Genomic DNA, 21,562 nt, shown 5'->3' on the forward strand with positions numbered 1-21,562 from the left:
GCTGGAATTGCCACAGCTGGGAGAGGCACCTCTCCCCCTGCCCCGAGCTGCTACAGTGAGAGAGGGCTGGAGGGAGTTCTCTCTCCGCGCCCCCCCCCCCCCACTGCAGCCCCAGGGCAGCCTGAACACCCAAACCCGTCATCCCTGGCCCAACCCCAGAGCCTGCACCCCCAACCCTCTGCCTCAGCCCTGAGCCCCCCCTCCTGAACCCCTCAGCCCTGGCCCCACCCCAGAGCCTTCACCCCTAGCTGAAAACCTCACCCTCTGCCCCAGGCCTGAGCCCCCTGCCGCACCCCAAACCCCTCATCCCCAGCCCCACCTCAAGCTCGCATCCCCAGCCAGAGCCCTCATGCCCCCCCACCCCCCCCCAACCCTCTGCCCCAGCCCTGAGCCCCTTCCCACTCTCCAAACCCCTCGGCCCTACCCCCACCACATGAATTTTATGTGCACCAATATGAAGGTGACATGTCACACATCACCTCCATATTGGTGCACATAACAAAATTCATTCCGTACATGGATGTAAAAAATTAGAGGGAATACTGGTCTTCCTCTCCCTCCCCCCCATTACAAATATGTCATCTCTGCAGTTTTTGTATTCATTTCCTGTAGTGCTAGCTATCACCCAGAACTGACTCCTGGCATGAAATGATCAGCTGCTGTTGTAAATCTGTCTTCGCTGAAGACAGATGAATAGATTTTTGTAATGGCCCTAGACTAGACACTCATGTTTACCTGAAAAAATGTCGTCTGTCTACACCCTGCTGTCAGAATAAGTCATGGCCTCCTGTTATACCAATATAATAAAAACCAGCAGGATCTTATTAAGAGGGATAAGGCAAAGATGCCACATTTATTGTAAATACCATAACAAAACAAAAGACAAAAGCAAACAACGTTGTTTTACTACTTATTTCTATCACTACTTATTACACACACACACACACACACACTCTCTCTCTCTCTCTCTCTCTCTCTCTCTCTCTCTCTCTCTCTCTCATTCACACAATCATTCATTCAGGTTCTGTATAGATGTTATAGTTACCAGCCTAGATGTTGCTCATGCCAAGTTACTGGCCAGGTATCTTGGTCATGAGGATGGAGCCGAGTCTGTGTCAGATGCATCTGATGCTCCTGGAGGCTGGCAGCAGAACCATAGACTCAAAGTCCTCAGTCTTTAGAGTCCAGTTTTATAGGAATTTATTCCTATGTCAGTTCATGAGAGTTGCTTCATTTTGCTGTTGCTAAATCAATCAGCAGGTGGCTGGCTCCATGTTGTCAGATGCTTGTTTTTCCTTCCTTTGAGGGGGTGGGGGTCATCTGGTTGATCCCACTTGATACCTTCTTCAGCTGACACTGAATTCTTCAGGCTGGTAACTCCCTAACCATTCATTCACATACATTCTCTATCTTAATCACATTTAGTTCACTGTTTCTTTACCTTTTGGGGTGTTACCAATTTATGTGAGACTCCGTCTTTTAACAAGCAAAGATAAAGTCAGATGAAAACTTACAGAGGGTGTGGGGGTATCTATCTATACACTATAACAGCTACTGTTTTGGCTTACTTAGAGTTAATTAATGTTTAGCAAGTTTTATACAAAGTATTTCTTTGAGCTTAACAAGTTTTATACCAAGTATTTCTTTGAGCAGGCTTCACACAGACACAGCTGGTGGCTTGCAGGTTAGAGGCTAAATGTTGGGAATCACAAATTTACTTTTAACATAAACCTGAAGTTATAAAGTATCAATTAACAATAAATCATTTCTCATATAAACCATGTTTAATATAAACCTTCTTTAATATCCCTACACTCCATGACTATCAGATGTGAGAATATGTGGTGTTGCTGGCTTTTCCTGTAAGGGGAGTGTGAACAGAAAAGGTTACTTGACTTCAATAGACAGTACAATAAGGTCCACCACTACATGTCCATGATTAACATGCTGCCTCTCTTCTGTTGTGTCTTCTAGCCCACGTTCCTGGACTATGTGAAACCACGTTCCTGGGATTGTCATATTCAGATTTAAAACCATTAAACCGAGCTTTCATCTTACCTCCCGTATCTGAAGATCAGCCTGTGCTCCTCTAAGGACAGGGAACAATGACATAATTCACTTCAGATCTTTTTTAAGGGAAGTTGTGCCTCCTGATTATTGGAGATAAACTGTTTTTGTAACTTTATTGAGGCAGCCCAGTTGAAGTGGACTGCAGCAGGCATCCAGGTAGCTCTCATTGCACACCGCTCTACTCAGTCATTCCCATGTCAGTCATGAAACACTGAGATGAAGGTTATATCCATTGGAATTTAGCTCGTTCCAGCGGTGCTTCATATTTTGCCACTCTTCACCCAGACAATAGATCGTCTGGTCAGACTAAGTAGAGCTCAGCGGTAGCCTCTGTCCATCTGTTTCTTAGACATTCCTTCAGAGTTGTTTCCTCCTTCAGTAACTGGAGACGTCTACAGAATTTGTATGCTCTTTGGAACCCTCCTTGTTGCTATGGTAGTATTATGTGACAGAGCAACATGTCTTTGCATCATAGCCCAAGTATTGGTGGATGGCTTTCTGTGTCCTCTGTCTGGAATTACTTTCCACAGACAGTACATAGGGATTGCAAATGGGCTGGGGAAAGTTAATTTTTAATGCTGAGGACTTTTTTTCTTTCTGTGGTTGCAATGAACGATCAGTTGCTACTAGCTATATGAAGGTATTTGCTATACTCAAAAGTAGGGCATACATTCCTAAAAAACCCCAAGACCTTAATTACACTAAAAAAGCTTAAGATTGGCCTCTAAATCACAAGAGCGTGACCTCTTTGGCTCTCAGAATTCCAACTACAGCTCTCATGCCCCTTGGCTTTTTCTATTGTGCTCTGAAGCTCGTGTGACTATGAGCAGTAGGAGTTTGCTTTTTCTGACAACTTCCCTCCCTGTAGCCCCTAGACTAATCAAGTATCTTAGGGGGATACAAAACTGTCAAATTAAAGTGAAAAGTTGTTACTGTGCATGTGCACTTACTATTCTGCATATGTTAGTATGCATTGAGTATTATGAAGCAGTTTGAAAAAATCCCATTGATTTCAGTGATTTGTATTCTCATTCAAATGGCTCCACTGTATACAATGCCCATTAATCTTGGCACATGTTGACAAGATGCTCCATAATGGCTTTCTGACACAAAAGGAGTTGGAAATAAGGGGATGAATCAAAGCCTTCCCCCCCCACACCCCTCTTCACTCTAAATCACTACTTTTACAATGGAAAGCCACATCTCCCTTGGAATGTTGCATCAAAAATATATGGAGTCAGGAAAAGTTCATGCCCTGCTTTGGGAGGGAGAGGGGACCACTACACTGCTACAAGGAGAAATTCTGATTGATAAATGGATATTCAAACTGGGAATATTCCCTTTACCATAGCAGTTGCACATGATTGTATCTAATTGAAGTTCCCTTCCAGTTACTGTCTACTTCACTTTCTATATGGAGATATCAGTTCTGCACTCTAGGTTACAAATTAGTTCAGAAACTAACCATATAACTCCTGTTTATCTGAATGGCATTTATTCATTTAAGTGATCCACATCAGGGACACAATTGAATTGTATTCTACAGTAATTACAACGTTCATTGCAGGAAGGAGCTGAGTGGTAGAGAGCAACTTGGCTTTCATTAAGTACTGTAATTTCACAGTTACTCAAATGTTTTTTAATGGCATTTTTCTGAGTGGCGAGTTGATCCTGTTGACCTCCAAGCCACAGGCATGGCTACCAGTGCTGACTATGGGACTCTATTTGAGTGTGTTGGGAAAGCTGTTTTCTAACCTGAGTTGAAACATAACTTCATCAGAGCCAACTATTTTGATTTTAAGTATTTTTTCTTAGTTTTCAGTTTCTAATAGGTCTCCTGCTTTTATTAAAAGGACACAACCAGGTCAAATATGTGACAAATTCAGGATTTGAATGTATAGGGTGGGTTTTTTAATTTAATGAAAGCTTGTAGTAAATATAAAAACTCTTAATTGTTTTCATGATTTTTTTTATTTTAGTAGAAAGAGTTTAACAAATGTCTGCCCCCAGACATAGGACATTTGTGCTAGTATAGAAGAGCCTGGAGGTGAAAATCATTAGAAACTTTACCCTGCCTGTTGGTGTTTTACTTCCACTAGTTGAGCTTGAACAATTATAATGGAAAGTAAATTTTAAAAAAAAAATGTGGTGCTAGTAAAATAATTTTAAGAGATTTATTTTTAACCTGATAGTGTCCTTTTTAAAAATAGCTTTGTGGTCAGATAGTAGCACTTCTCTTCCGTCTAAGATGAATTGAAGTCAGTACGCTTTAATCATAGTTCTTAAAAAGCAATGTACTGTTTATGTATGGAAATCCTCGCACTCCCCTGGGGTATGAGATGGATTAGAGGTTTGGGTTTCTTGAAGCCTCTGTCTGATTCCTGCTACTGTGTCTCAGTGTTCTCAAAAGAAGGAAGAATTGTATTTTGAGTCTTCTCTGCCTACTAGTAGGACTCTAAGTATAACTCTCTGGTGCCAGTTTACCTATAATGTAGACTCTTGAGCATTACTATGTCAATAACCTCAATGCTTGGAGCCAAAGGATTAAAATATTGCAAGCAGAAGCCAGTCATTAAACAGGCATGTTCAATTGCTGTAACTGGCCTTTTTTTCTTGACACATTCACCTTATAGTTCAAGTCATCTGAAACCATGCCTTTAGAGAGCATTAACTACTACACTACTGACAATTTTTGCTATTTGTTGACTTATTTTGTGAGATTTGATATCAGCTTGAAATTCAGTTTTCATGATTGCCTTGGGGAAATACTTGAGGCCTTAGACTTTCTAGCAAAATTATTGCTCATTGCTGGGCTAAATGGGAATTGAAGATACTACCTGGTTCATTTGAAGAGCTTTTTGTTTTGTTTTTTTGTTAGGCCATAGAATCCCAGCGCTAGCAGTGTGGTGATCTGGTCAGTGATTTGGCCACTTAAAGCTAACAACCTATTTGAATTCTTACGGTATACACATATTAAGTGTTCTTTGTAAAGTTGTAAGCTTACTTCCACTATCTCTTAACCATCCATGAAATGGGAAGCTTCCATTTTGGAATTCCTGCCAATATAACTCAACTTACTGCTCAGTAACATCACAGAAATCAGTATTAATGTGGTAAGATTTTTTTTGTACCCAGTTTCTTGCATATATGAAATATGTAATAGTTCACAAGGGTATTGTATATTTGTCCTTGTAAGAGAACTGTAGATTCATACAGAATCTTCATACCTAATGTGTCCTTTTTGCTGCTTTTAAAAAACCCACCAAGCTATCTAGCTTCCTGCGTGAAGATGGCTTTAGAACTGAAAGAAATCCTGCCTTTGATCTCTTAAAACTGTACACTGTTCAATAAGGATTATCAAAATTAGCCTAATTGTTTTTACTTGCTGTGAAGAAATCAGTGATTTGAGGCAGGGTGCCTGGGATGGGAAGAGGCAGTATTTAACCTATTAATGGAAAGTGAATCATTTGGCTTGAATCTCTGAATGTAAATGAGCTGGAGGGAGGGAATGGTTTAAATGTGCCCTCCGAGAGAGCATGCATTCTTTTCAGATGTCTCAGGGTTATGCATCTAGTCAGCAGGATACCTGCAAGTCTCTACCCAGTGCACTGGGGTCTTTGCTGTTAAGAGTAGTCGACAACCCTACTAGTCTCCTTCCTGGAGCAGACAGATTCTAATCTCTTTAGTCGGAAAGGGTGGCTGGCAGAAAGAATTAAGTGTACAAATACCACTGAGTAGAAGAAACTAAAGTGCACTCTACCTGTGAGTGGTATGAACAACCTCTGGTGGTGGTAAGGCTGGAATAGCTGCCAAGAGATGCCTGTTGTGGGAGATGTGATTCTGTTACTGTCTGCAATGTATTAACTTGTAAAATGTTCTGTCATGCAGAAACGCGGTTTATATAATCTACTGTATTTCAGCAGTTGAAATATATTTTGCTATCTAGGAAAGGTGTGTGTGTGTGGGTTTGTTCTCTCCAGTGTCCCCTAGGGCCTGTGTTACTGTGGGGGACAGGTACAAGCTGTACCCCACCCTACTGGAGTTGAGGGGAGGGTGAAGAGCATGTTCCTGGATGTTGAGGCAGCAAGGGTGAGAGACTTTTTTCCTCCCTTGTATCACATTCCTGCTGGAGCCAGGCTCTGAGTACCAGGCAGCCACTGGGGCAACCCCTGCCTGCTCAGCAAACAGCCGTCTATGATGATCTCTGTTCTTTAGGAGCCTTGTCAGGTTTCCCATCCCAGCAGGCAAGGAGGTCCAAAATTTCCCTAGCAGGGCTGCTTTGATCACTTTGCCAAGAACCCAAATGCTGTGCCTGTTCTGCAACCTCATCTCACTACAAAGGTGTGTTCCCTGGGAACTACTGGTCTCTGCATGCAATGCAAAGCAAGCTAGGATGGCGTCTTGTATGCTGGGGCCCGTGGGTTGCCTATAAATGGGCTGCCTGCTTGCCTATATTTGATACACCTTCCTCCCCCATGAAACTGTCCAGGGGCCGAATGCTGCTTGCTTGATTTGGGCAGCCAAATGTGCAGCCTCTTTAGCCCTTCAGTTAGGGTTGCCTGGCATCTGGTTTTCAACTGGAACACGTGGTTGAAAAGGGAACCTGGTGGCTCCAGTCAGCAGTGCTGACTGTTCTGTTAAAAGTCCAGTTGGCAGCACAGTGGGGTTAAGGCAGGCTCCCTGCCTGCCCTGGCTCTGCATGGTTCCCAGAAGCAATGCTATGTCCCTGCGGCCCCTAGGTGCAGGGATGGCCAGGGAGGTTCTGTGCACTGCCCCTGCCCCGAGTGCTGGCTCCACACTCCCATTAGCTGGGAACCACAGCCAATGGGAGCTGCAGAGGCAGCACCTGCAGGCGAAGGCATCACACCGAGCCTCTTTAGCCACCCCTGTGCCTAGGGGCCACAGGGCCATAGCACTGCTTCTGGGAGCCACCTCAGGTAAACACTGTCTGGAGCCTGTCTCCCACCCCGAACCTCCTCCTGCGTCCCCAATCCCTCTGCCCCAGGTCAGAATCCCCTCCCGCATCCAAACTCCCTCCCAGAGCCCACACCCGCTCCTGCACCCCTGACCTGAGCCTCCTACTGCACTCTGAACTCCTTGGCCCTGGCCCCACCCCAGAGCCCACACCCCCAGCTGGAGCCCTCACTAGGGTGACCAGGTGTCTGGTTTTGGAACGGAACACCCGATTGAAAGGGGATCCTGGCGGCTCCAGTCAGCACAGCTGACCAGGCCATTGACTGTCAGGTTAGCAGTGCCACACCATGGGGCTGGCAGATTCCCTGCTAGCTACTGCACCCGGGAAGCAGCTGGCATCCCCCCTCCAGCTCCTACATGTAGGGGAAGCCAGGGGGTCCACGTGCTGCTCCACCCGCAGGTACAGCTTCCATTGGCTGGTGCAGGAGATGAACTAGTGTGCCTAGCAAGTGGCTGTTGAGGGGTCATGGTGTGTGCCTCTCCTGCTGCTGCTGGCCTACTTCTCACACTCCTCCTGAGGCTGGGCTCAAGCTGTGGCACGGGCACGGCGGTGAACTGCAGTCTGTCACATCACCAGCACCCAGGAGTTGGCGGTATGTATCTGCATCCCTCTCTGTCCCAACCCCTCTGCACCCTCATCCCCTTCACTGCATCCCTCCCCATTCCATCCTACTCTGTCCCTCACACCTACCCATCCCAGCCATGTACCTCTTTCAGCCCTCTCCCACCTATCTTCTCCACCTCCGTCACCCATCCTCATGTCCCTCACCGCTGATCTCACTGCTGACAACCCTGCACCCCATTCACCTTCAGACACTGGTTCACTCCCATTATGTCCCTATACGCCCCTGTGCCTCCCACATCCACATGCACCAGTAGCCTTCTGCATCCCCTATCCACCCCACATACCCCTCCCCCACTCTGCTCTTGTCCTTGGCCTCTTTCCCTCCCCCATCCTCTCTCCTCCGCTTGCCCCCCCCATCTTTTCTCTGCCAGCCCACCCTCCTCCCTTCCCAGCTGGGTGTGTCTGTGCAGGCATGTAAAAAACTGTCTTTGTGTAGGGAAGTACATGTATTGCTGCATATCTGTATACCTGTGTGAATAGAATTTGCAGCCTAACTCTTTGACTTTTATTCCTTTTGCTGGCTTGCACACAAAAAAATTGACGTGTGTATTCCTTTCATAACAAGTTTTTAAAAGAGAAGGGAACTCTAAAAGAAATTTATTATTTCTTAAAAAGTGAGTGTTGTTGACTAGGAATTGCAGAAGAGATAATATATCACACATTTCTCCCTACCTTTGTCTAGCTACATTATAAACTTTGTTGCAGACTCTTATGTGTATGTCCAACACCTATACCCCTGGAGCCCTAATCTTAGTTGGGGGATCTAGGCACTAAACAATTGTAATAATAAATAACGTGGACGTATGTGTTTACTACATGCTAGACGTGTACACATGAATACCTGTGTGTATCTGGATGTAGGTGTGGGAGTCAGTTTCTACAGATTTCTTTATATAGGTATATGGACAGATGTGCATTTCTGGAGTTTTGCTTTTTGGATTTGTACTTGGCCTTTAATAGACCCATTGGAGTTCTGATAATGTGTGGTCCTAATTCCACACACAAAACTACTGTAACTTTAGTGAACAAAAAACATGGAGCTGGTTATGAAAAATGGGAAGAAGGGAGGGAAAGAATCATGAAAACATGTGTAAAATTTTTAATTACCCTTTTGACCTGAAACTAGCATAATACATCTGTCAAAACAATAAATATGCTGTTTTGGGCTTTGCAGTGAAAATGAGCAGGTGGGCGAGAGGGGAGGAGAGCAAGCAATGGAGGGAGAGAGGCAGAGCCTCAGGACGGGGTGGGGCAGGTTCTCAGGGAAGGGGCAGGGCAGTGGCCGGGGCATGGGTGTTCAGTAGTGTTGCCAACTTTCTAATGTAGGGGTGGGCAAACTTTTTGGCCCGAGGGCCACATCTGGGTATGGAAATTGTATGGTGGGCCATGAATGCTCATGAAATTGGATTTGGGGTGTGGGAGGGGGTGAGGACTCGGGGGTGGGACTGGGGATGAGAGGCTGGGGGTGCAGGAGGGTGCTCTGGGCTGGGACCAAGGAGTTTGGCAGGTAGGAGAGGGATTTGGGCTGAGGCAGGGAGTTTGGAGTGGGAGGGGGTCAGGGGTGCAGGCTCTGGGCAGTGCTTACCTCAAGCAGCTCCCAGAAGCAGCGGCATGTTCTCTCTCTGGCTCCTATGTGGAGACGCCACCCTGTCTGCAGGCATTGTTCCTTCAGCTCCCAGTGGCCATGGTTCCCGGCCAATGGGACCTGCAGAGGCCACACTTGGGGTGGGGGCAGTGTGTGGAGCCCCCTGGCGGCTGCTGCTGCTGCTTCCACGAGCTGCATGGAGTGAGGCAAACCCCTGACTCCACTCCCCAGCGGGAGCTTGAGGACTAGATTAAAACCTCTGGAGGGCTGGATGTTTGCCCATCAATGTTCTAATCCCACAAAACTGAACACCCTAGCCCTGCTCCTTCCCTGAGGCCCTGCCCACTACATTCCCCCTCCCTTGGTGGCTCACTATCCCCCACAGTCACTCTTTCACTGGGTTGGGGCAGGGGGTTGGGGTGAGAGCTCTAACTAGGGGTGCAGGCTCTGGGGTGGGGCCAGAAATGGGTTTGGGGTGTGAGAGGGGGAGGGGGCTCTGGGTTGAGGTAGGGGGGGGGGGGTGAGGTTGGGGGTACAGAAGGGGCTGTGAGCTGGGACAGAGGTGTTCAGGGTGTGGGAGGGGGCTCTGAGCTGGGGCAGGGGGTTGGGATGCAGGCTCCATCTGGAGGTGTGGGTTGAGGGGCTCAGGGTTGGGGCTTTGAGTCACCGGTGGCAGCTCCTGGTCAGTGGCACAATAGGGGGGAGGGGCACTAAGGTACCTTTCCTGACAGTGCAGATTGTACTGCGCCCCAGAAGCGGCCAGGAGGTCTAGCTTCTAGGTGGAGCGGAGGTGCAGCAGGCACCTCTGCATGCTACTCCTGCCTGTAGGCACTGCCCCTGCAGCTCCCATTGGCTGCAGTTCCTGGCCAATGACAGTATCGAATCAGTGCTCAGGGCGGGGGCAGGGGGCAGAGCCCTGCCCTTCCCTTGCCAGGAGCCAGCTGTGCTGGCCACTTCTGGGGTGCAGCACGGAGCCAGGACCAGTAGGGACTAGCCTGCCTTAGCTCCACAGCACTACTGACTGGACTTGTAATGGCTCAGTCAGCTGTACTGACTGGAGCTGCTGGAGTCACTTTTCAACTGTGTGATCCAGTTGAAAACCAGACACACAGTCACCCTAGTGTTTGGTTTTCTGTAATTAGAAAGTAGGCAACCCTAACCCTCACCTGCCCCCTGCTGCCCCCTGGTGAAAATGAGGGAGGGACAGAATGGAGTGAGCAGGGGTGGGGGCCTTGGGGCAGGGCAACCATGTTGGTTTTCTCTGCAATCAGAAGTTACGGTTACCTTACGTCCATATTTTCCCTGACATGTCTGGCTTTTTAGTTCTTAAATCGCTGGCTGGGAGGAATTTTTAAATATTTAAAAATGTCTGGGAATACATGGACATATGGTAACCCTAAGTCCAAAGTGCTGGGGCAGCTCCTAGCACCCACCTGCTAACAGGAGCTTGCAGTGTAGATGGCCCCCAGGCACAGAGGCGGAGGGGGTGTCCGCATGCTGCACCGGCTTCCTCCTGCCCAATCAGAGCTGTGGGGGTTTGGGGTACAGAAGGCAGGCACAGGCAGAAAGCTCTCCGTGCCCAGCCTGACCCTAGGACCCAAAGGGACCTGCCGGTGTAAGAACAGAAACATGCAGAACCCCCCCCCCCCCCCCAGACTCCTGCAATAGGTCAGTTTGGCACATTAGCCAAGAGGAAGCAGAATGTGAGTGTTTTCGACCACAAACCCTGTCCCTCCTGATTCGCAACCCTATGGACCGGGCGGTAGCAAGTCCTGAGCAAGAGCCCAGATGGTCACATTGTGTGGCAGAAACTGCAACTAGCAGCAAAACGCGAGGGTTTCGCAACACATTGCGAAACCCTCGCGTTTTGCTACTAGTTGCAGTTTCTGCCACACAACGCGACAGCGAGGGTTACTGGGCATGCTCAGTGCAGCCAAAGTAGCGAATCGGGAGCGGTTCATGTTTCTGTCGTTACAGGGACTACTCAGCCCGCCAAGGTTCCAGCCGCGCAGGCGCAGCTCAGTTTTTAACCCGGGAGGGAAGAGTGCGTGCCGCGGCGTACGTGGTAGAGCCGGCACTAAGGCCCTGAGGGAAAGTGGATTTGCTGAGGTGACTAAGCCACTGCCTGATCAAAGTCCTCCTCCGAGTCCCACCCCCGCCCCCTTCCTGGCTGTCCAGGTCGTAATGCGAAAGCTGGGCGTCGGTCAGGAGGAACAGGCGCGGGAAGGAGATTCCGCGGAGGGGGAGTTCTACCTCACGAGGCGCTACTCGGACAGCTATGGCGGAGAAGCCCCGCGTTTCCATAGCAACAAACTAAACTGGAAGTGCCGGTGCTAGAGAGAGCTGGTAAACGGCGTCCTGCCCGCTACCGGCATCGCCTCGGCGGGGGGTGTCACTGCACGGGGAGCGGCTCGTACCCCCGGGGGGACAGGAGGTGCTGGCGGGGCGGGGGCGTTGCGCCTCCTCAGCCTGCCCCGCCCCCTCAGCCTGTCCCTTCAAGCGGGGCCAGCTCGCTGCCGCCTGCCACGGGCCGAGCTCGGGCGGGGGTGAATGAAGAAGCTTGTTGGCCCGTGCCCGGCCTTGCCCCTGGGGGCCGGTGTGATGCTGTCCGGGGCGTGGTGCAGCCTGGCCCCCCCGGCTGACAGCGCCGTGCACGGCGCTCCCCTGTGCTGCCGGCTGCACGGGAGCAGAAACCACCTGAACCCCTCGGGCTGGGGGGGGGCCTGGACCCAGGGGTGCCTGCGGGACATTGGAGCGGGAGGAACCTTCCCAAGTGTGCGGCCGGCTCGGGGGCATGGAGGATACTCTGCGGGGAGCAGGAAATGGGTCTGCTGACGAGTCAGGCAGAAAGATCAAGGGTACCTTGATCCACGCCACGCCTGCATATCACTGGAAAGGCACATGTGCTTTCCAGTCACTTGCCAGGGGATGCTGTTGATCATCCCGTGATAAGGCTAAGGCATAGGGGTAATTAACATTCCTCTTACTGATCTAATTATTTGTATTGCTATTGGTGACCAGATCAAAGGAAGGCTAAGATGAGATGTGGTTTGACTTTGCAAAAACGATGTGTATTTGCAGCTAGTAAAAATGGGCTTTCCAAGTGAGTGCTTGTGAAAAAAAAATGCATCCAATTAGATATCAAGACAAAATTCAGAATACAGTGGGTGAAATGGGCGAGACCAGATTTTTTTTGCAGTAAATATGGAGGTAATTGCAATACAATTCAGATGTGTCCAATACAAGCATTGTGGTGTCATGCAGGTAATAAAGACAATTATTTTGATAAGTGTTTTATTCTCAACACAAATTGGAAACAAATGGAAAAGCACATAAATGAATGGGAGGATAAAGCACTGGTGATGATAGAGGAGCACAGTTTGTCACTCATTCTAATAATTTTACAAAGTAAGGTTTGACAATAGGTTGGTTTGGCACTGGAAATAAATGATGAAAAAATGAATTGCAAAATAAATACTAGAGCTCAATTCAGTGTACTCACAAGTGTATGTGAAATGGTTAGTGCCTGCTTCATGTTAAATTTTTTAATCCAAGCTTTTTACAATATATATATATATATATATATATACACACACAAAATTTTAGATGCAAAGCACCATGTCTGGTTTCTGACTCTCCTTGTACCTTACACCAAAGTTTTATTTCCATAAAAATGATGAAGCCCAGCAACAGTTTTGATTTAATTTTGCTTGCAGGTTATTTCATCATTGAAAATTCCTTGAATAAATGAATAGTAAACCACTCACCATGTCCCTCAATCAAATGCCTGTTCCTGGGCCACCATCTGCATCCAAACCAGAGGGCAGAAAAATGAAAGGTAGTTTATCTCTGGTACCTGTCAGCAGTAGAAATGCAGGTAAATCTCAGCTGGGGACCGGATGATACTGTATAAACTGCATAGAGGGCGTTTGTTTAATAGTGATTCACAAATGTCTCAGTCACCATCATTTTTGCAGAAAATTGATCTCCTAGCAATCCATAGTAAGAGGTTGATAACAGGAGAATGCAGTTTGGGAGTACCTTCTTGTTTTTATATATTCACTGTATTGAGGTGGGTCACATGCTCTTACATTTACATCTGTGGTTTGAATAATTAGAACACTGAGTGGATACAAAATTTGTATCAGCATCCAATCCACAAAAATGATCCACAGATATAAAGCAAATATCCACTGATTTGCAGGGCTCTAATATAAGCCAACACCTCAGAGCACCACCAAAGGAATGGTGAATTTAGGATGCTCATCCTCTGTGAGTGTGCTTAAATGTGTGCGTGCTGTACTACCATATGTAAAATAACTCTGCAGATAGCAGCAGTTTGACGCCTTTTGTGCTGATTCTGAAATTCTCACAGAAAACCTATTGCTACATACTGAACAAGTAGCAGTAGCACTGCCTGCAGAGGAGCCACAGCAGTGGGTTTACAATGGGCTCATGTTGGAGAGCTACTTCTGTGGGGACTAATTCATAATGATGGGATAAGGTGATCCTTTAATAAAGATCTATTAAAAATACATGAGAATGAGGCCAGCTCACCATATTATTTTGAAAACAATGTTTCCCTCCCCAGCAAAGTAACTATCTACTTGGGGGGGGGGGGGTTCCTGCTATTTTCCAGAGCTCCCTCAGCTAAGAAACAAATCAAGTATGCTGAACCGTTCAGGGCCTCTTCCCACTTCCCTACAGTGTGATTTCATCCCAAAAGAGATCCTCCTAGCTCTGACTTCTGCTGCCAGTAGTGCCTATAGCCCTGAATACTTAAGACCCCCCAAGAAAAACAAAAGTGCAAAAGACTTCAAGGTACGTACATTATCCTAGGTAGTACCTTTTCCTCTTCAGGATGAGACCTGCCCAGAATTGTCTCATTTAGATCTATACTAGCACAGTATCCAGCTCCATAAACTTGTTAAACTTATATTACACCTATGTTCTAATTACAACAACCTTATATGGATTTTAAGCTATTTGAAATGGAATTTTTCATTTAGTTACCATAAAGTGCCTAGCACACTTTGGTGCCACTAAAATATTAGATAACTATTTTGTCTATATTAGTCCTGGCTTTTTCTGGTGACAGAGCTATATGGAAACTGGTTAGACTGCTGTTTTGATCTTTTCTACTTCTTGGAAGCTTTATTACTATTATGATTTATTTTATTTATAATTTGTATAGCACCATAACATGCATAAAGTTTCACAATTGGTTACTGTGCCAGTCAAAACCATCATTCCTGCCTCAGACTAAAGATATGAAAGGGTACACTACAATACTCTGTTGGACAAGCCTTCTGGATGAACTATAAACGGCAAGATTGGGAGGTGAGAGAGTAGGAGATTATAGTGTTTAAGGCGGGAGGAAACTAGTGCATTGACTGAAATCTTGGCAAGGGGACTCCTGAAGCAGGGGCAAATTCTGGAGGTACTATAGCTGACAAAAAGGTAAGATTAGTTATGTGAGGGAAGATGTAGGAAGAGAACTGGAAGATGACCATAGTATTGCAAGCTTTGAGAATAAGGAGGATGTGTGTGATGTTAACAGTGACATAAAAAGGGGAGGAGAGATTTGGAAAGTTGTGACAGGATCCCTGGGGTATAACCTGAAACTGTGGGATCACTGTGCTCCCTTAACTCTTGAGCCCGCGCTCTCTCTCACACAATGCTTTGCCAGTGACAAACAGCAGAACTTTTCCAGGTGCTGTGATCACTCATCCTTCAGCATATGGAGCCCCACACCCAGCTAAATTGCATGAATGTTCCCTGAGCTATTCATGACTCATACAGAGAGAGGCACCATCCAGTCACCCCAGACTCCAGCCTTGCATCCCAGAAATATACTGTTACATTGCTCAAGACTTCCTTGGACAGTGCAAGCTGATTAATTAGTTCACCAGTCCGACAAAAGGGTAGTGGACATGCAACAGCCCTTTTAACCTGAGCTGAAATTTCTCAAGTACTTCAACCAAAACCACACAGCTTTAGATAAAATATAAAACAGATTTTAAGGGATTATAAGTAGCAGGCATAGAGATCAAAGTTAGTTACATAGAAATAAAAATAAATTCAGTCTAAATTCTACAGACTAAGCAAAATTTGAATCAAGCAGTCTCTCACCCTAATAAATGTTACAAACAGCTCAGTTCTCAATACACAGGCTAGATTTCCTTCCCTGTGACCAATCTCCCCCATTCAAAGTCTGTGTCTTTTGGATGATCTTCTGGGTGTTGAGATGGGAGAGAAAAGAGGCCAAGTGATGATGTCACTGTCCCTCTTTTATACTTTCTTCCAACTGCTAGAAAGATAATTGCTGTGATGTGGGTTAGGCTGCCCTCATTGCCTAGGTGTCCTCTGTGTGGAGTTTCTGGGATAGTGGATTATTCTTGATGGGCCATCAACACCTGTCTGGCTAATGATAGTTGCTCCTCTATCCCTACTGTGGTAAGACACCTTCTTTGTCTCACCAGCCTCAGCACTTCTCCCTTTGGCAAGACGGGCCTGTGGTAAATCAACCCCTGTTTGCCGCACTAGGGCAGTCTTTGTCTTCTCCCTTCTGCGGTATTTTCTTGGTAGGATCACTCTTAGATCTACTACAAACAGAAGGTACCATTTCACCAGACACCAATACAAAGGGAGATACCCCTCACCAATGAGGAGGCAGGGGAATGTATCATCCTGTGGTTTGCCCTGGGGAGTCAGTCCTTCCCCTAGTAGATGCTTAGGCTTGTCTGTTTCCTCTATTGGAAGGAGCACAGCCTCTCCTCCTAGAGATGCTTATCCCCCCCCCCGGCCAGGTGGGGGAGGAAATGGGACATGGGAGGGGCTTTAAAAGGTCTCAGGAAGCCCTTAATTGGATTCAGGTGTTCCTAATTAACCTCAGGTAACCTTTTCTCAGCTAATCCTAATTGACCTGAGGTAACCCCTTCTCAGCTGATAGGGAAGAGGATCTTTAACATTCTAGAGCTTACACCCACGCACTTCCCTGGAATTTCAGTAGGACACCACTGTTGTGTGGGTGCAGAGCTACTGCTGCTGGGCGCACAGTACCCTCAGTCTTGGTCTGGGCCAGCCCCCTCTTGCTGCCTCACTAGCTAGTGGTCACCCTGGTTGCTGCTGCCACTCCTTGGGGGGCCCTGCTGGCCTGCTTCCCCATCTCTTTTTCTGTTGCCACCTGTGGGGTCTTTCCTGCTTGCCTGGCTGCCTGATCCATACCCTTGGACTGGCCCTCCCTTCCTCTGCTGCTTTGGCTGGTGGACCTTCCCACCCTCTGCTTTGCCCAGCAGCCTCCCTGCAGCAGTTTGCCCCTTTCCCTTTCTGCCTGTATTTTCCCCCACCCCCACCCCGAGCAGTTTTTCTGTTTGTTTGCCTGCCCCACTCCAGTCCCTAGGAGTCTGTTGGTTTGTAAGCCTAGCCCTAGCCCCTGCAGTTAATCCCTGTGGTTTTCTGGCCTTGCCCCCAGTCTGTCTCTAGCCCATTCCCTTCTCCCCTTGCCTTCTGCTGCCACCCTTGTCCAGCCCTTTCATTCTGTGCACCCTTGTCCCCTCCCCACAGGCTTATGCCTCTTCCCCCTTTATGTTGAGTCCCACTGTACAATGCACCACCCTCTGATATTGTAGTTCTTCCCCTTTCCAGTGTGGCCGAAGGAGCCAGTATTCCCATCTCATGGCAATAATTGCGCTCACCCTCCCCTGCCCTGATTGGTGCCCCCGAACCCTCACTTTTTTGGCACCCTTTCCCCCTGCCTGCATCCTAGTGGGAAGGTATGGTTTGGCCTCTCCCCTCCCCCCTTCAGTGCTCATCCCCTCCACACCAAGTATGGCGGGGGGGAACAGTGGGTGAGGCCCCCTGGATTGACCTTGCTGCCCCTCCCATCTGTCCCTGTGGCAACCCTCTCGACCGCTGCTGCCAGACCTGTCATCGCCCCTGCTGGGGCACCGGCAGCGGCGGGCACAGGTATGGACCCTGTTGCTGCCAGGCCTTCTGTCTCCTCCAATTCTGGGACCCCCCCCCCAGCTGGTAGAAAGGGACAGGGGAAAAAGGGGAAAAGCCGTGCCCGGAAGGCCAACCCCCCCATGATAGGGGCTGTCCCCTCTTCCGCGGCCCCACCATCGGCTGCGGCCAACCTGCCCCTTCCCTTGCCATCCTCTCCACCAGCTCTGGGAGCATCCCTCTCTTGGTTCCCTACAGCGTACGCCCAGGAGGCCGCAGCTGCTCCACCTGCCATCTTGTCATCTAACCCGGCCACTGCCTCCGTTTCCATCCCTGGCAGCCGAGGCCCCTTTCCCACCCTAACCAAAAAACACAGCATCCACTGCCTCCTGGTGCCTACATGTGGGCATTGGCGAGGGTGGTGGGGCCCAAGGCCATGGTGGCAGTCTGTAAGATGTACGGGAAGGTAGTCTTCTTCCTGGCATCAAAGGCCACTGCCCAGGAGGCAGTGAGGAGGGGCCTGGCATTGGGGGGCATGTACGTCCGCCTCAAGCCCTTGGAGGGCCTGAACATATGGGTGGTTTTCACTTCCATCCCGCTCTTCCTTCCCAATGCTGCCCTTTTGCCTTTCCTTTCCACCCTGGGAAAGCCCCTGTCAGGGAAAGCCCCTCTCCTGCTAGGCTGTAAAGACCCCACCCTCTGTCACGTCCTCTCATTCTGCCGAGCAGTGCCCAGCCTCTGCGGACGTCCTCTGGGAGATCGTAGACAATCACCCCCTGGTGGACATCTGGCACGACCACCACCCGGACGATGAGCCTAACTTTACTTATGTCCGAGTGGAGGAAGATCGGTCGTGCCACTCCCGATTGGACCGCATTTATCGATCTCGTCATCATCTCTCATGGGACCACGTCTCCGGAGTTTGGCTGGCCCTATTCTCGGACCACCATTTGGTGGCCATGACGGCCTCTCTCACTTCGGAAAGACCAGGGCCAGCCTATTGGCATTTTAACAATAACCTCTGGAGGATGTGGGTTTCGTGGCGTCCTTCCAGGAATTCTGGCTGGCCTGGCGAGGGCGGAGGTGCGCCTTTCCTTCGGCGCAGTGATGGTGGGATGTGGGGAAGGTATGTGCCCGGCTCTTCTGTCTTGACTACATCTGGGTTGCCAGTCGGCGGAGGGATGTGGTGATAGAGCAGCTGGAGCAGGAGGTCTTGGAGCTGGAGAGGTGCCTGGACACCAGCCCTGGGGATCCATCCGTCTGTGGAACATGCCAGGAGAAGCTGGAGGAGCTCCGGGCCCATGAGGTTCATCAAGCCTGGGGCCATTCATTCGTTCCCACATCTGTCTCCTTTGGGAGATGGATTGCGGCTCCCGCTTTTTCTATGCCCTGGAGAAAAAGAGGGGGGCCAAGAAACACGTCACCTGCCTTTGGCAGAGGACGGCACCCCCCTCACGGATCCAGAGGAGATGTGTGGAAGGGCCAGGGCCTTCTATTTCAGCTTTTTCTCCCTGGATCTGACCAACGCTGATGCTTGCAGAGTGCTCTGGAATGAACTCCCGACAGTCAGCGCGGGCAACCGGGACCGGCTGGAGCTGCCTCTTACTCTGGCTGAATTCTCAGAAGCCCTCCATGTCATGCTCACTAATAAATCTCCAGGCCTGGATGGGCTGACCGTAGAGTTCTACTGTGTGTTCTAGGATGTTCTTGTCCTAGACCTCGTCACCGTCTGGGCCAAGTCCTTGGAAAGCGGGGTCCTCCCCCTGTCGTGCAGGCGAGCCATGCTCGCCTTGCTACCAAAGAAGGGGGAGCCTTGTGACCTTCGGAATTGGCATCCCATCTTGCGCCTCAGCACAGACTGCAAAGTCGTAGCGAAGGCCATCTCGTTGCGCCTGGAATCCATGCTGGGGGACGTGGTCCATCCTGACTAGACTTACACCATCCCGGGCCGCTCCATCTTCAAAAACCTGTATTTGGTCTAGGACCTCTTGGAGCTCAGGTGTAGGGATGGTCTGTCATTCGCCCTCCTGTCCCTGGACCAGTAAAAGCATTCGACAGGATGGACCCCATGTATCTCCTGGGCACTCTGTGAGCGTTTGGCTGCGGGGCCCAATTTGTGCTGTATGCCTCTGTGGAGTGTTTGGTCAGGCTCAACTGGACCCTGACCGAACCTGTCAGCTTCGGGCAAGGGGTACATTGGGGTGTCCACTGTTGGCCCAGCTGTATTCTCTGGTGATCGAGCTCTTCCTCTGTCTCCTCCACTGGAGGTTGACAGAGTTGGTGCTCCAAGAGCCTCAGTTGTGGCCAGTCCCATTGGCATATGCCGATGATGTGCTCCTCGTGGTCCAGGACCCAGGTGACCTGGTGTGGGTAGAGGCCTGCCAGGCAATCTACTCAGTAGCCTCCTTCGCTTGGGTTAACTGGGTCAAGAGCTCTGGCCTGTAGGTCGGGGACGGGTGACAGATGAGCTCCCTCCCACCCGCACTTCAAACCATTCGGTGGAGTGCAGGTCCACTGCTCCATCTCAGCATTTATCTTTCTGCCACACATCCTTCTCTCCTTTTCTGGAGAAATGGCAGGATTTGGAGGGCAGGGTGGGTGAGCGGCTGTGAAGATGGACAGTACTGCTCTGGTGCCTCTCCCTGTGAGGGAGAGCAGTGGTGCTTAACCATCTGGTCCTCTCCATGCTCCGGCACCGGCTCAATACCCTGATCCTGGCCCCGGGTTTCCTGGCCCACCTCCAGGAGATAGTTCTGGAGTTCTTTTGGCCAGGACTGCACTGGGTCTCTGCAGGGGTCTTGAGTCTTCCCCTGGACGAGGGAGGAAAGGTCTGATCTACCTTCGCACTCAAGTCCATGTCTTCTGCCTTCAGGCCCTGCAGAGACTTCTTTATGGTGCACATAGTCCAGAGTGGAGCACTCTGGTGCACGCCTTCCTACTCCACTTCCGAGGGCTCCAATATGACTGGCAGCTCTTTTATCTCCATTTGAGATATCTTCCGCGAGACCTCTCCGGGCTGCCGTTCTTCTACCAGGACCTCCTCCAGACCTGGAAGCTGGTCTCGGCAACCAGGTCCGTGGCGGCCGCTGAGGGGGTAGATCTCCTCGTGGAGTCCCAGCTACACAATCCCCAACTCAGTGTGCAGGTGGCAGAGTCCCCCTTGGTGCGCCAGAGGTTGGTCCTGGAGGAGTCACCAGGATCGGAGACCTCCTGGACTATGACTGAGGAGACTGGGTGGATCCCCTGATGCTCACTCAGCGTATGGGGCTCTCCACCCTTCCTACTCCCCGGCACTTACTTCAGGAGGTGAGGGCAGCCTTGTCTCCCGCCTCTCGAGCTTACCTTGAGCAGGTCGTCAGGGAGGTTGCTCCCCGCCCACCCGGGCCCTCTGGATCTTCTTATAGGGCCCCTGTTCCATGAGCCTACTTGGCTGCCCCACCCTTAAACCTCGAGCCGGCTGCATGATCTGCATCTGGTTTGCTTTCGAACCACCCCAAGGGCACATCTGCACATGCTCATGCTCTATACTCTCCATTTCCTCACCCTCGTGTCCCACCCCGATACCAAATGGTGGGACTTAATGTCATCTGTCGAGGATGAGGAACCCCGGTGGGCCAGCCTATATTCCATCCTAGTCCCGCAGCCATCCAGGAATATCAGTCGATGGTTCCTCCAGGCAGGGCCGGATTAATTTTTTGTAGGCCCAGCACCAAACATATTTGCGGGCCCCCATGGAGTAAGGTGCTAAGTCTCCAGAGTGAAGGGCGGGCTGGGGGCAATGAGGCACAGTGCAGTGGGAGCAGCCCTGCTCCGCACAGCCCAGCAGGAGGGCACTGTTTACAAACCTGCAGCTGCCAGACACACACTGGCCTGCCCAGCCCTGTGCTGCCAGCATGCCTCTTCCCCATGAGGGCGGGCTCGCACCACACCACACTCCCTGCCCAGTTCCCCACCCTTTTGCTCAGCACCTCCTCACCCAGCGACCTCCACCACAGATCTCTATGCCCAGCTCCCACCCCTCCCAGACACCTCCCCCGCTGGCCGCCCACTACAACTGCATAGCACCCTGCACACCACACCGCTTGCCCAGTGCCCCCTGCCCATAGACCTCCCCACTACCCACCACCTTCCTCCCAGTCTCACCATCACAGCTGCACAGCACCCCATATTCCTGGGGGGATTTTCCACCAAAAAATAAAAAATTCTGCACACAGTATTTTGTAATATATGGAGATATACCTATCTCATAGAACTGGAAGGGACCCTGAGAGGTCATTGAGTCCAGCCCCCTGCCTTCACTAGCAGGACTAAGTACTGATTTTGCCCCAGATCTCTAAGTGGCCCCCTCAAGGATTGAACTCACA

General features: G+C 49.8%; 2 protein-coding genes across 14 annotated transcripts in view; both read left to right on the forward strand.

Annotated features, from left to right (window-relative positions):
- The window catches only part of SOAT1 (sterol O-acyltransferase 1), a 47,117-nt gene extending 41,097 nt beyond the window's left edge, over positions 1-6,020 (forward strand). For all 5 annotated transcript variants that reach the window (XM_039485469.1, XM_039485468.1, XM_039485470.1 and 2 more), the window contains exon 16: positions 1,975-6,020. In XM_039485469.1, coding sequence (XP_039341403.1) covers positions 1,975-2,031 — 57 coding nt within the window. In that variant the 3' untranslated portion in view covers positions 2,032-6,020. The remainder of the gene's footprint in view (positions 1-1,974) is intronic.
- A 5,246-nt stretch (positions 6,021-11,266) lies between these two features.
- The window catches only part of AXDND1 (axonemal dynein light chain domain containing 1), a 60,521-nt gene continuing 50,225 nt past the window's right edge, over positions 11,267-21,562 (forward strand). For 3 of the 9 annotated variants that reach the window (XM_039486722.1, XM_039486727.1, XM_039486728.1), the window contains exons 1-3: positions 11,415-11,600; positions 12,971-13,131; positions 13,894-14,075. In XM_039486722.1, the coding sequence (XP_039342656.1) occupies positions 13,002-13,131; positions 13,894-14,075 (312 nt within the window). In that variant the 5' untranslated portion in view covers positions 11,415-11,600; positions 12,971-13,001. Of the gene's footprint in view, positions 11,364-11,410; positions 11,601-11,665; positions 11,689-11,723; positions 12,222-12,970; positions 13,132-13,893; positions 14,076-21,562 lie in introns of those variants that run through there. The other 6 variants (XM_039486723.1, XM_039486731.1, XM_039486729.1 and 3 more) reach the window with 6 other exon arrangements.

Source organism: Mauremys reevesii, linkage group 8 (genome assembly GCF_016161935.1).
Source record: "Mauremys reevesii isolate NIE-2019 linkage group 8, ASM1616193v1, whole genome shotgun sequence".
Taxonomy (NCBI): domain Eukaryota; kingdom Metazoa; phylum Chordata; order Testudines; family Geoemydidae; genus Mauremys; species Mauremys reevesii.